The following is a 15,202-nucleotide window of genomic DNA, read 5'->3' on the forward strand; positions in this document are numbered from 1 at the left end:
TACGTAGCGAAATCACGGGCGGGACGGGGCACGCGCGGGGCGGGACGGGACGGGGACGTGCTAAACATCGTCGCCAACGATATTTTTCCCGTCCACGTTCCCGGCCCGTCCATATTCCCGTGACATATACGCATTTGGATACATTTTGTATGCAACGATGTTTCCAAAACTTCCCGTCACGTCCCGTCCGGATAAAAACCCGTCACGTATGCAGTGGGCTTTAGTCTGTTTTGTTTTCATTTCATTTAAGTTTTTTAATTTTAAAAGTGAACAATTGAATGTTGATTTACTTTTCTCTCTCTTCTCTTTAATTGATGTCTTTTTCATGTTGTCCGCACTTATCAGTGATGCACAGACATGTATTTTGTTTAAGTATGTTGTGAGATATCTCGCTCTCTGTGTGTTTCGTTAGTTTGCATTTTTAAAATAAATTATATGCTGGTGACTTGTTTGTTCAAATATATTTTATTCATTTTTGGTTAATACTACGACGAATGGTTCGTATGTGTGGTTGTTTACAATTAATTAAAAAAATTTGACGTTCATGTGTGTACTTGTATTCACTTACCATACCTAAACTCGCATTACATCTGTGTATAGAATTGATAAACTATATAATTATAGTGTGAAATAACATTGTCTTGGTGAGAATAGTCCCCTAAGGTGTTGAGATTTCGAACGGTTCATTGGAGATAGAGGAAACTCGATGCTCGAATTAATGATAGCGGAAACATTACGATTTGTTATGTCCATTATTATATAAGTTTGGGGAATAGGACCATTGATACGCCCCTACAACAAGCTTAGTTAACTTTTTGTTACTATTTACCTTCGACGAATCGTGATCGTTCGGAAATTGGTTCTCACGATTAAGCTATTTTAAATTTAGAATTTAAATTTAATTTTTACGTTTCAGGAAAAGTCCGGGGAGCCGTATTCTGGAAAATTATCTGTTAAATCGGATCTCAGTCCAGTCTTTGGTAAGTTTTTTAATTAATAACTAGACATATATTAAGCGAATTCCGTTCATACAACCAAGTGTCGTCGGGTTTGAATGCAAAACTATGTTTTTACTACCTTCTTTCTATAACTGAGCACGTTTTAAGTATTTTTTCGCCACCACTATATAGAAACAGCTGCCCACGCCCACCGAAGTTCAAGGAGTGTCCCAATTCTTACAGGACCGTTGCTGGCCTGTATTATAAATGTAAAAAAACTAAAAATGATATATTAAAAGACTTTGACTATCTACGAGATGTTTTATACATTCAATAAATTTTAGAATCAATACTTTGCGTAAATTGTTATACAGGATTTAAAGGCCTTAATTAAATAAAACTGTATCATCTTGTTTTAATCCAATAAATCGGTAAATATGCATTAAGCAATATTACCTTGTGAGTATCGCTACTTAAAATGACAACTTGATTGAGTATACCGAAATGAGTCAGGTTAATGAAATTTGTCACTTTTGAAAAAATAAATATCGCTCAAGATAAAATATATGGAGACTTAATAAGATTTTTAAGTCAAAAATTATTCATTTTTATTATTAAAACAGTAAAAAATCATATATATTGACTGCTTAGCAATAAATTTTTGAATAGTTATATTTATAACCATCACGCATATATACAGTATTTACAATTATGTTACATAATATATTATGTAATATAATAGTTTAAATTAATTTCTTTGATTAGGAGAGTCTCAATTTTATATCGTGTTCTATATTTAAATTTAACGATTGTTTTTATTATTGAACCAGTATGTTACAAAGAATGACAGTTAAAAAAGACAGCATTCGAATTTCGAACATCTTACATCAAATGATCAAATGACATCTATATAAATAATAATGAAGCGTAAAATTGGAAGACGGCCGAACCAATTCGAGTATTTTTTTCTTGAACTATGAGGAAGGTTTTTATGGAGACCTAAATTTCCTGAAAAAAATAAAGTTTCATTCAGTTTTCTTTACCTGTAATTGTGAATGCCAACAATCCCTACGGGATATAGTAGAATGTTCCATATGTTGGTATCTAGCTACTAAAAAGGAAGGCAAATTTCACGGGGGCAGCTTAAAAAATAAAATGTACTTCTCGGGGGCACCAAAAAAATTAAACGTAGTTCGCGGGGCAGCTATCGAATAAAAATCGATGAGAAATCAGCGTTATCGATACAATAATTCACCACATATTACACCGATGAATCACAGTTGACGGGCAAGACAAAACGATGATTACTATTCGTATCTAGTAAATTCAATGTGAAATTGATTTCTGTAAAGTACGCACGAAGGTGGGAATTATCGAGGGTCCATTATGTGAGAATTATGTGTGTTTTATCGCCAGCTTATAATCATCTGTCACTATCGTTACAATATTTTCGTATAATTTCATCTCGCTAGTGATGTTAAATGTTATCGATTAAATTTTCGTTTTTTCATCATTTGAATTTCGAATTTGCATTTACGTTCAGTTGAAAACTTTTAATACCCGCTTTATCGTTGGCAATCTAAAAATATTAAGCCTTTGCATATACTTACAGGCTCTTGTGGCTACGTGGATATAAAACGTTGAACGTAGGCTAGATAAGACGTATTAGAGATGCGGTCAAGGGCCTTCGTCATCGGTTTTGAATTCGATCAATACTTTACTGAAGAGCCATCGACTGCTTTGAACGAAAAAGAATTTCATATTAGAATATCGTTCGTTATAATTAAGGATTGTTTTTCAATTATCTTTGTGTTGTAAATGTTTTGTATTATTATCGGATGGTTCTTTATATTTTGGAATTTCTAAATATTTTTGCAGCAATTATATATGTTTGTAATTTTTGAATATACACTATGTTTAGACGAATATGTCATCATCATTTTATGGTTTGCCCACGATATCTATAGCCTATCCAGCCGATACATGTTTACACGGCTGAACATTGAATAACAGGCATATTTGTACCTCATGTATTGAAGGTTACGAACGTTAAAGAGCTTTTTCCTAAAAGCCTAATCAAAACTTATCGACGGGTCACATCACTAGCAACGGCCGAACGCCTCGTTATTTGTTGTTATTAGTGTTGTTTTTTCTTACTTTTTTACACGGGATGTTTTTGTGTAACCGGTTTCTGGTCTAATCTGATCAAGTCTCCACGACTCGTTCCTCATGAAAAAATACAGGTACATCCCTACTCGATTAACAGCCTTCAGCCTTTAACATAGGGTTCAAATTAAGTTTATCATAAATGCGGTTATTGATGGCATTTTATGGGTATTGGGTTGGTTAACAAATTATTATTAGATGCTAGGTTATGGAATGTACTTATAGGTAGTGATAATTGCCAGTGAATGGATGTTAAAGATAATTATTGGTTTATAAATGTTTTAAATAAATCATAATACTAATCTTGTAACAATGCCATCTAGTGAGAAAAATTTCCCTATTTTAAGTGCATTTACCGATATAATCAAACATTTTATTGACATTTCATAATTGACCTATATCTAGTGTTACCAGTCACATTTGTAATGAATGAAGTCTGCACAATTTGATTAGATGTGCACGATCATCAATGGCTATACAGCCCCATATAGGCCTTAGCCTTCGCCTTCGCAATCTGTCTCGTTCTGGCGTACCACTTCGAACGCCTATTGTTTTGGGATTCTCTTGCCAACTAGTTGTAAATTCAGTGAAGACCTTGGCCTTCTATCGTCCAACATTCGGTAACTATGTCCTTTTATGTAAGTTAGTGTGCCATATAAAAAAAATATTATGTTTTAATAAACATTTAACGACATCCGACTTGTACCTACGTACGACCTACAATCAAGTCAAATACTGACTGCTTGCATAATAGAATGATATGATATGATAGTAATGAATAGATTTTATTTGGAGTCTCCAGGTGCGACCTGGAAATATTAGGAAGCTTCGGATGGCAACGAGACGATGCTCTATGCATATGATATTTATATATTTATTATATATACATAGTGGTGGTGGTTTGATTAATTTCATAAAGAAACCAACGATCGAATGCATCCCGATACACTTTCAAAATGCCATCTAGTGAGAGTTTAGAACGTTCTTATAAGAACCAATATATCAAACCAGAATATAAATACGGGTCAATTTGAAATATAACCATAAATATAATTTATTAGAAATGAAATCCAATTTAGTAGGAAATCGAACTTTATTGGTAAATCTCAACTACATATTTTTTCCATATTAGTTCAACATCTTGTCATTTAATGCGTCAAAATAGATATCATTATGCTAATATATCATATGATATATTTCTGCTTTAAAGACCCCCTTAAAACTTCTTGGCTTGCGCTGTTAGAGAAGAGTCATCGCCTCTCATTGTATCGCTGTGACGAACAGAATTATTTGAACACTGCAACTGTTTTATAACCTTTAATCAATTGTTAAATTAATTAATCCCAATTTTACCGTTAACATTCTATATCTCTATAATATGACGGCACTCCCAAGAAAAGTCTGCGATAGTCATTTTCAAGAACAACAACGAGCCTTATGTAGCCCCAATTCAACGAAAAATCTGCGGAAGAATCTTCTGAATTGTATCACAGGGATGAACGCTCCATAACAGACACTAGACAGTCTATCACTTCAGGCTTAGGCCTGGTCTAGTCTAGGATCTTATATATGATATAAATTAGACAAATAATTTATTGTCTAGTCTCCATTCAGAATCTAAAGGCTACTTAGTACCCAATGGTGTTATAAAACATAAAGGACTTCTTTACTTGTATATATTAAATTTAAGCTAAGTGTTTTGACGAGTAAAGTAATTAGAAAATTGACTCTAAAAGTGCTAAAAGCAATTTTACTTCGCTTAAAGCTGTGTATGGAGATCTTGTTCGTCCTCTATACTCGTCAAGCAAAGCAATTCATATGTTGTCATATAAGGCATATTTAACAAATGACAACACAATTTGTCGTCATAAATCACGGCATTTGCAAAACAGATCCTTACAAGAATCAACAGAAGCGTATGAAATCTATAATTCTACAACCAGCTCTCACGCTTATAAGAAAATACCTTGTTATCTTTGTTTAGCTCATTGCGAATGAGCATTGCATCTCGCTCTGACAATTTGCGTTCTGGCTACCTGATGGTTTGTGTCATTATACTCAAGATCTAATTGGAACTTGATATGCGTTCACAATTAAGTTCAGGTTGTTAGATTAACGAGTTTTTTTACGCGCATGCGTGTAGGGTGTCGATGTATTTTTGGTTTCTATATTCGTAAAACGAATTGTTAGAGTCGGAGATATATAGCCGTATTTACAAAAGTCACGTAGATATAACGGCCCGTTAAATATAAGAACCGCATGTTACTCGTCGGTATACCATTGAAAAATAAATAGTACACAAGAACAGTGTACGCGTGTGCGTTGCCGGCCATGGAATTATTATTCATTTAAATGTTTGTTTGTAATTTGTTAAAGGAAAACATAAAGAGGAATCCAAAATACCAAAACCTAAAACAAATTAAGCAGCAATACCTAATAATATATCTATATTCTATGAAGTATTGAGATATATATAATATATATCTCACTACTTCATAATCTCCAAGTCGTTTCTTACCATAAAGTGTGGTCACCGCATACTTGTTGCTGCGAAAAACAATGAAACCTGTTTACAGATGGTAGAAAGCTGCCCAGTAGCCGTGCTTATCGGAAAATCATTATTTGTTAGAGCTATGTTCGCTTCAATAAGTTTACTTAAAAATTATATTTTTTTAATTGATCCACAGTCTTATAAATTGTTACCATAGATGAATTTGTCTCGTTCTTTAAGGTAATGTCTAAAACACAAAATATTGCCGCTAAAAAAGTAAAGTATCTATTGATAGCTCGGTAAAAATCTACCGTACTATGTTGCATTTTTGCTTTATCAGAAGCTAACAATTTTTGCTTATAATCGTGTGAAGGTGTGGCGCAATTTGCGCTTACAGGGAACCATTAACTAGGTAACTGAGAAGTCGACAATTTACTTTTTCTAAAGACTTTAAATAAGGCTTTCTTAACTTCGATATTAACTTTTATTCGCCCCAATGTATATTTACGACCCTTTGAAAATGTTATCTTATCGCATTAAACCTAGCAAAATACCTTTGTCACGTAATTTAATAAACACCTATCTTAAATAAATATTGGGGCGTCAGATATGACCCTAAATTATCTCGGGATTGCCCCATGTCCGGTCTCAGGTATTTGACATCCCTTGATAGTTTCTGATATCCTGGTACTTTTGTTTGACTTATTGTTTTATCTTTTATCTTATCGTCTTTGAAAAATGATAAAAAAGCAGGATATAAATTAATTTAAATATAAAATAAAATAAATCAGTGGCGCTACAGCCTCAGATTTCTGAATCTGTTTCATGATCATTTATAAATCTAATAGGCATGTAGGTGATCAGCCTCCAGTGTGACACACGTCGTCGACTTTTTGGGTCTAAGACATGTAGGTCTATAAAATAACTGTAAATTGGTATATTAATATCGTAATTTTTTTGAAACTACGAACACAATTTGAAAAAAAAATTCAAAGTTACCAGAACGAATTAACTTTTTTTTTTAAACTTTCGTTTTTGGTTAAAACTTGTTGAAACGCTACACAATACATACCTATAATACAATAATACAATACCTATAATTAAATTTTAAGGTTAGTTATTAGATATATTTTTAGTTTGTAATTGTATATTAATATAATATTGTTATCTCAATATATACCTATGTATTTATGCTGTCGCTACTTCGGGATCGCTGTAGGTATCGCTATTAAAGGTTACAAAGTTAGAGATCGAATAATTAATATTAAAAATACAATAACAATCATGTATTGTTCACAAAAGATCTCTTCCAGAAGTAATTCTTGACCTCATCCTTTATAGAACAGGGGCAAAAGGGCTCACCGTTGCTGTCGAGCTGATGTTAAGTGATAGCGCTGCCCATAGACACTCTCAATGCCGGGCTTATAAGAATTGGTACGCTCTTTTCCTAAGTCGAGTTGCTCCGAAACGTTAGCCTTTTCCACATAGTTTTTTTTTCATAGAACAGGGGGCAAACGGGCAGGGGGCTCACCTGATGTTAAGTGATACCGCCGCCCATGGACACTCTCGTTGCTAGAGGGCTCGCGAGTGCGTTGCCGGCCTGTTAATAATTTGTACGCTCGTTTCTTGAAGACGACCCTAAGTCGAATTGGTTCGGAAATACTTCAGTGGGCAGCTGGTTCCATAAGGTGGTGGTGGCGGCTTATTTAACTGGATGTACTAAATGCTGGCACGGGTTAGCGAGGGATACGTTAAAAATGTTTTATTTAATTTGTAAATTGCTCATCGCCAAGTAAACGTATAATTTAAACCACTAAACGACTTTGGGAAGTGATTTTAAATATCATACAAATTGTGGGAATGGTCAAGGGTGTTTCTCAGTATCGGCGGTAGGTCTAACCTAAACAAACATTGTGTGAATACGTGTGTACACAGCTTTTTAGTTTGTCTATGCTTGGCTACTGGCTGCGTCGGAATTCTGCTATTTTTTGTTCTATTAATGTTATGGTATAGTCTATTTTTAATTTATAATATGGCTAACATATTAAATTATCAAATAATTAAATATTCCACCTCGACGTTTGTCGTCCCACAACTGTGTGTTAAAGGCAGTATTTGTCCACCACCACAATATGGAACCAGCCCACCCATTTTCGAAATAATTGGACTTCTCCTTCAAGGAAACTTCTTCTTCAGAAGGCTCCGTCAAGAAAATCTTGTTAATGCTTAAAAAGGCCAGAAACACACTCACAAGCCCTCTGGCTTTGAGATTCGTTCCGGTTTGTACTTAAAAAAATCTATTTGCGATATATATAAGAATATACCTTAATATATATAAAGGTTGTAAAAAAGACATAAAATATTCACTAAAGGGTTTATAAACTTATATTCTGTTCGTCTCTTACTTAAATTTCATTACACTTGAACTAGGGTTAATTAGTAAGTTTTCAAAAACTGCTCCTGTTTTGTTCCATCGGACAAACCTATAAAAAACTTAATTAAACGTTACTTATATAGTCAGGCACAAATAAATAAATAAATAATAAATCACGAATATAGCAAGAAAAGTTTTTCTTATTAGCCTTAAAACTGAGACGAATAGAAAACTTGACATAAATTTCATGAAAAATAACGCTCCATTTCCCAGAGCATCTAACATAAAATATGTCAGTACTATGTACAGTCGCGCAATTACACAACAAAATGACTCCGGGCATAATTATCTCGACGATTGTACTTGTAGTACATTTTTAATACGCCACGTATTATGCTCTACAAATTAAAAGTAGCTAATTTTAAAGACAACTACGCTTCAGTGTTCCTCGCGACTGCGTTATAAACCAGTACTATCTAAAACTACATATATATTCGTATATTTGAAAGTTCGAAAAATCATATTTCATATTTGAATCAGACGGTTCTTGTGCTTTGTATTTCTACATAACAATGCTGAAAGTAATATTAAATTGCGCCATGCGTAGAGTTCATCAAATCTAAATGTTTTTGACAACTAAATGTAAAAACTTCCTAAAACTGTTACTTTTTCCATTTCGTTAACTGCCATAGATGCCGTATACCACATAAATATCTACTGCTAAGCAAATATAATGTTTCGTATTTCTATAATAAAAAATAAAACTTAAACTTACGGACCCGCATCAGAGAAACCGCAGACCAAAATAGACAGAACACTTTGTTAGATTCCACATCCCTGACACTTTATGTACCTAAAAAATATCTACTGTATTAGTTCACTAAGAAGTAATAGCGTGTTTATATAATAAATAAGTTTTTCACCGGGATTTGTTCGGTTTTGATTTCATAAATTAAACACATGGAATAATACTCCAAGTCACAAATCACCCAAACTGGCTACAAATAATGCTTTTTTTAGACAATGACAATATGACAAGATGTAGTCCAGAAAATAAATTTACTTTAATTATTTCAACTATTTATTCTCAGTATCTAAAACAAACCCCTGATTATAAACAATTTGAAATGGTTGTTAAATAAGATAACTATTTCAATATGTATATAGTACTTTTTCTTATATAAACAAATGTTCATCGGTAACCAAAGATATTAATTGATTTTAAGTTGACGAGTCAATAAATAATATATGTAATTTAAAACATACGAAGTAATACAAATATATAAGCAGACGTGTTGTTATCAGTTGAAGTATTTATGTAAATATGTTTATATCTAGCATGTTTATATGATCTATGGCCGTGCGTATATAGAAACAAGACGTTGGCAGACGTGTCTTATCCTAGATAGCATCCCCCAGTGGGGTCATATCAATCTAAGAAGCTTTTAGGCTTTGAGTGTCATTGATATACGATGTTCCTAGGATGTGCTTGCACTTCATATTATATGCCTTATGCCGATAGTGTTTCGAGGATGAAGTAGATTTTATAGGTAAAGGAGAAAAACCTTCATTAAATTATAAACATTTTTTTAATTACTGCATACTATTTTATTGAATTATCAACTGTATCAGGTCCTTTAATGCCAACTCAACAATCACTTAGCCGATGATCACATCTTCAAGTTACGGCCATCTATTACTATCAAGCTTACCATTTTTTTAATTTGCAGGTAAATTCGAGCCTCACCCAGCAGCAGGATTCAACATGGGCTACCTCATGGCACCTTACCCCTACCCCAACGGAGGAGCGCATCCCTTGCCTGTATCCATGGTAAGTTTCATCTTAATGTACATATATCAATTACGAGTCACGTTTGTCCGCTATGGACCTATTCACCGATTTCAATCAATTTTTCACACCGTGTGCAGTTCGGTCTAGCTTAAAAGATAGAGCTTACATATATGATTCTACTGTACATGTGTATGTCACTGAACTTCTCTTAAATGGCTGGCCCGATTTGAATTATTTTTTGGATGCGTTTGGAAATAGCCCTGGAAGGTTTTGATTCACAAATCAGACCGATAGATGGCGGTACATAGGTACTTTCATACTTTGTTTAATATCCTAATCGCTTAAAATATTACGCAGGACAACGTCTGTCAGGTGTGCTAGTATAACTATATAACACAATTGTATTATTCTTGCATTTCCAAGCTTAATCTAAAGAATAATTTAAGTTATTAAATAATTAAGCTGTCAAAACCTTCTGACGTGTAGTCCAAATTTCCAAATCGATCAGGTGAATTGAGAAACATTTCCCTTTTTGATATCGGTTAAGAAATTTAATTCACAAAAGTATTTTAGTATAGATACTAAAATAGTCTGTTTGACTCTAGTCAAAACTGTTTACGACGTCATCGTTTAGAACAACTGTCATTGACCAAAATCAACAGTCCCGTCTGAATTCTATTATTATTAATTTAAGTTTTTACCACCAAATATGAGTAGTCCCTACTTCGATGTCGTTATAGCAACTTTCACATACCACTTAGATTCTACTAAATTACTAGTCAATTTTAGAAGTTATTGTTATGAAACGCTGGAGAATGTTTCCTTAAAATATAAGTCCTCTATAGATATGGCAAATATTCGATAATGTCACGTGATTTTCTCGATTATACCTGTCAACATGTCTATTATTATGATATAAAAACACGACATTAAATCATGTAACTTGTGATTCTTGCTATCTTATCTCATCATTCAATAGTAAGGTTTACACTTTATCGTTGAGACTGTATCGACTACAATTATTTTTCATAGATTTTACTACTAGCTAAATGATATACAGACGATATTAATAATCATGTAACCAAACTCAACGAGACTACTACTTGAGCATGAATAAAGTTGGTTTTTTTTTTGTGTTTCTGTGCAGAAACTTTTTAAGGTAAAAATGTACAACCTGCAAGACATGGTAATCACGATCTGGAAGGAAAAATAAGGAATAGAGATTCTTAGTCGACAAGCTTAAACACCGATATAATTGAAATTTGACTTTAAAAAATACTTTTTCATATCGTAGCAAGTACCTACTTTAAATGTACACAGAAATCGGAACTGTCTTGAAAATCGTATACGATTTTACAATCGTATAATAAATTCACAAAATGCTTATCCAAAAGTATGTTGCCAATATAGGTTTGGCTTGTAAACAAAAAAAGATTGAACGATACAAGGGATTTAGAGTAATCCCCTTTAAAACGGTGTTGACTGATGATTGATTGCGCGTATATTATATAAATTTTAGTTTTGATTTCTATTTTTACTTATAGCATATGTAGGAACTATTTACTTATAATATACGAAAGCTGAAACATTCATGAATTTATTGTTATTTGTTTAATTTGTTAGTCAAATACTATGAAAGGGACATAAAAGGCTGGCAACTCACTTGCAACCTTTCTGGTCGTGTGTATAATGTATATCGGCTATAGTAGGTGAGCCAACTAGTACATAGTAGAGAGAAACAACAATAGTAGTAACAAATGAAGTAACATTTTCTAAAATAAAAAACATTTTTTTCAAATGTATGTCGTCGTTCATCATAATAAAAATAATGCATTTTATTTGTAAATAAACAAGGAATGTAAATAGTAATTTTATTTGTTCGTAATAACCACAGCACGTGCAACGGCGTCGAACCCGCGACCCACCGGAAACAGTAACACAAACAATTTTTATTTCTGTCTTCATCCTGAACGTATGTTTCAAGAAACGATTATGACTATCTGTTGCGCTAAAAATAATCACAAACGTACCATTTATTTTATTTCGCTGCTTTAAATATATCTCACGAGGTTTTTTTATATATTCTGTCTGAATTTTTTTTATCTGTAGCATACGACGACGTGAAATTAACTGCATTTAATTTGTTAATAAAATTAACGGTTTACGTTGTTTAAAAATAGATGGCGTTACTAAAAAAAATGACATTATTGGATACATGGATATTTGTCATGTCTGAAAAGGCCAATCGTTCTATTTTCAACTTCAATTACATAAATGTATTCTGAAAGCATCGAATCAAATTTGAATTTGGAAACTGTCAGTTCGAACGTGCATCAATACCATTCGATACCTAAGCATAGTACGCATGTACGCGGCGCGCCATTCAAATCCTTTTACGTAAGAAAAGAAAAAAGATAACGGGAAAATATGAAACTTATAACGCAACAGGTGGACATACGGTCGTCTCATTCTTTTCTATGCAAGTTAAGCTTCGTCTCTTTTGTGCAGAAGCCACCCCCATGTCGCCGCCCCGCTCTGGGCGGGAAATTTAAATGAAGGAGGGGATGGAAATTTTCTTTTTGCCATCGGGGTGTTTAGAGCTTTTGTCTGGGTGAATGCTGGCAGCAATTTCGGGGTCGCTTGCTTCGACGGATTACATCTAGTTTTATTTCGTACAGAAATTTGACCGCATTTTCACTTTGTATCAACTTGGATGGTTTTAATTTTGGATATGTTAACAATAAAACGGAATTGTATACAATAAGAGTGATTTCGCTGAAACTTTCGCAACACTCAATTGTCAGCTTTTAGCTGCATTTGAGTTGTATTGTTAATTTTTGATTCATAATCTAGTCCCAATTTACAACATAAAGCGCTTTTCTTTTCTATCCTTTTATGGCTACAAGACATCCGAAGGTTTAGAGAACTGCAACGTTCGTAATATAGTCTTTCTACTGAACTACGTGACATAATTCAAAAAGAAAATTCGAATAACTTGCCCAGACTTCAAATAAATTAATAATATTAATCGCGGTATTATACTCGCATATGTATTACAATATATATAAGATCTGCGATTGAAAATTACTGTTTGACTGCAGGCACGTCATGGCCTGATATTTCATAAGAACAGGCAAGAACAGCTAAGAAAATCCCCCGGGTATTTATGCTGGGAGAACATTATCTTCACATATAATTATTAAATTAATGTATACTAATATTGTAAATTCTTTTTTAAGTGTGGAGTTTCTTACCTTGTGGAAACTTTTGGAAGGGGCAACAACGTAGAATCATCTTTATATTTTAACGTTTTTATTTCAAATATGGAACATAAATAAGAAAAAATAAATTATATACGTATCAAAGAAATTTCATTTAATAATATATACTTACCTAGTCACGTAAATCAAAGACAATTATTTGATTCATAAAATATTTTGTGATATTCAAATTATTACACTATTATATTTGAAAGTGAAAATGTCCCCTACGGAGATGAAAATGATCAGTCTGGCCCTGCGTCCCCTATAATTTGTATGCGTCGACAAACACTCCCCACTGTTTGTATGAAAGGCCGCGGGTTAGATCAACCAAGTCTTGATTGCTATATGAATATGTAACAAAGATTTTAAATACCTAAAACTCGTCTTCAAACTTCATCTACTAAGCCTGCCTTCATGCCCACTTATTGATTATATTTTTACCACTACATTATTAAAGCTGAATTAAAAATTTCTTTTTGGTTAAATTTTTTTAGTTACTTTTCTTCATTCGTCATTTTGTTTACACAAAAACATGTTTTCAGCGTTTCTCATAGTTGCGAATTTGAGTTGGAACCGGTGTTATATTAAAAATATTTAGTCTATATATTTAAAAAAATAATATAGTAAACTTTTGCACGTGCATTCTTCAAACAATACTTCAAACAGTAATTTTCCATATTGTCGATAACAATTATTAATAAATTAATTGTATTTTATCGCCCAATAAAACCCTTATAGAATCTTATCACGTACTCGAGATATATTTAGCATCGTCCGGTGTAATTATAAGTACGTTTATCTGTCTACTGCGCAGGAGTTGACATAATTCACACATTTCCTTTGCGCATACAATATCCATTATGTCTCTGACGCACTGGCTCCACGGCTCAGTGGTTGAACACTTCATGTATCGTGTTGTACGGGCTGAGCTCGAATTAAAGTGATTTTTCAGACGATTCCGATATGGCGACGTGTATCTCGCTCGTATACATATTAATATTAAGTTTCTCATGTAAATAAAATATTTCTGTTAAATAAAGTTCTTTAACCATTATAATCGGATCAAATAAAATAACTGTCAAATTACTTTAATCAATCAGACGTAAAACGACATAAATATTTTTTTTTTAATTAACCAGTTGTGATTATCTACTATTCATTTAATAAAATGAAAAAAAAAGTCGAATGTACTGAAATTAAAATACGGAACCAATACATATATTATTTTAAAATTTAAGAAATATATACCCTTTGTTACTCAAAATACGAATTCTTTTAATAGATCCAGATTATTGTTAAATTTAAAATAAAATTTACAAAATACAATTATTTTCTATTTTAATATTTTATAAGAAAACATTTGACGTATCAAGTTAAATTGGTTACATGTTATAAAATATTATTTATAATATATGTAACATATTTAAATATGCAATGATTGCCGATTTATTCTCCAAAAATATACAAGTACACGAAATGTATGAAACGCAGTTGGGATCCTCTTACGAGTCATGCCAAGATAACTGATAAAAAAGTCACGAATTAAATAAATTATTTTTTACTACACAATGCTTCACATATGAAATCTTTTACAAATGTAATGTAAAACATAAAAGCATTCGACTCTTAGAGCGATATGTATTTATTATATATAATGTAAACATAGACTTATTGGTTCATGTCTGATACGAAAAAGTACTATATAATTAACTAGAATATAACTTAATAAATGAAACCAAATTATGGAATATTTAACAAATGTTAGATCTTCAAGATATTATTATTGATTAGATATATCACTAGCAAGCGACAGAAATATACCTACAAGAAAAATACACTCGAAAGTATATCGTTAGTAAGTTTAAAATTTTGCGGGTATTTTTTAAAAATGGAATTCTTACCCTTGTCACACTCATCATAACCACTAGGAAGTTTGTTGTAACCCGGAACAGCCATTAAAAAGGCCAAAGGGCACGCTCCCGAGCTATCGCCATCCCAATTATAACATATCACCACGACGCATCACGGCCACGTACTGTCGTGGCTCGGGTTTCGTTATCTAAAGAGTTTGATGACCCAGACGAGCCTTCCAGTGCCAAATCTCCCCTTAGAACCTATTTTCTATGATTAACTTAAACTCAGGCAAACTGTAAAGATAATGTCATGTAGTTCAGAAAA

General features: G+C 32.8%; 1 protein-coding gene across 7 annotated transcripts in view; it reads left to right on the forward strand.

Annotated features, from left to right (window-relative positions):
* The window catches only part of LOC110998995 (protein pangolin, isoforms A/H/I/S), a 112,571-nt gene that overhangs the window by 43,576 nt on the left and 53,793 nt on the right, over positions 1-15,202 (forward strand). For all 7 annotated transcript variants that reach the window (XR_006750584.1, XM_022267832.2, XM_022267831.2 and 4 more), the window contains exons 3-4: positions 917-980; positions 9,700-9,800. Coding sequence is in view for 6 of the 7 variants with exons in the window: in XM_022267832.2 (XP_022123524.1) it covers positions 917-980; positions 9,700-9,800 (165 nt within the window). In the remaining variant the exon portion in view is untranslated. The remainder of the gene's footprint in view (positions 1-916; positions 981-9,699; positions 9,801-15,202) is intronic.

Source organism: Pieris rapae, chromosome 13 (genome assembly GCF_905147795.1).
Source record: "Pieris rapae chromosome 13, ilPieRapa1.1, whole genome shotgun sequence".
NCBI lineage: Eukaryota > Metazoa > Arthropoda > Insecta > Lepidoptera > Pieridae > Pieris > Pieris rapae.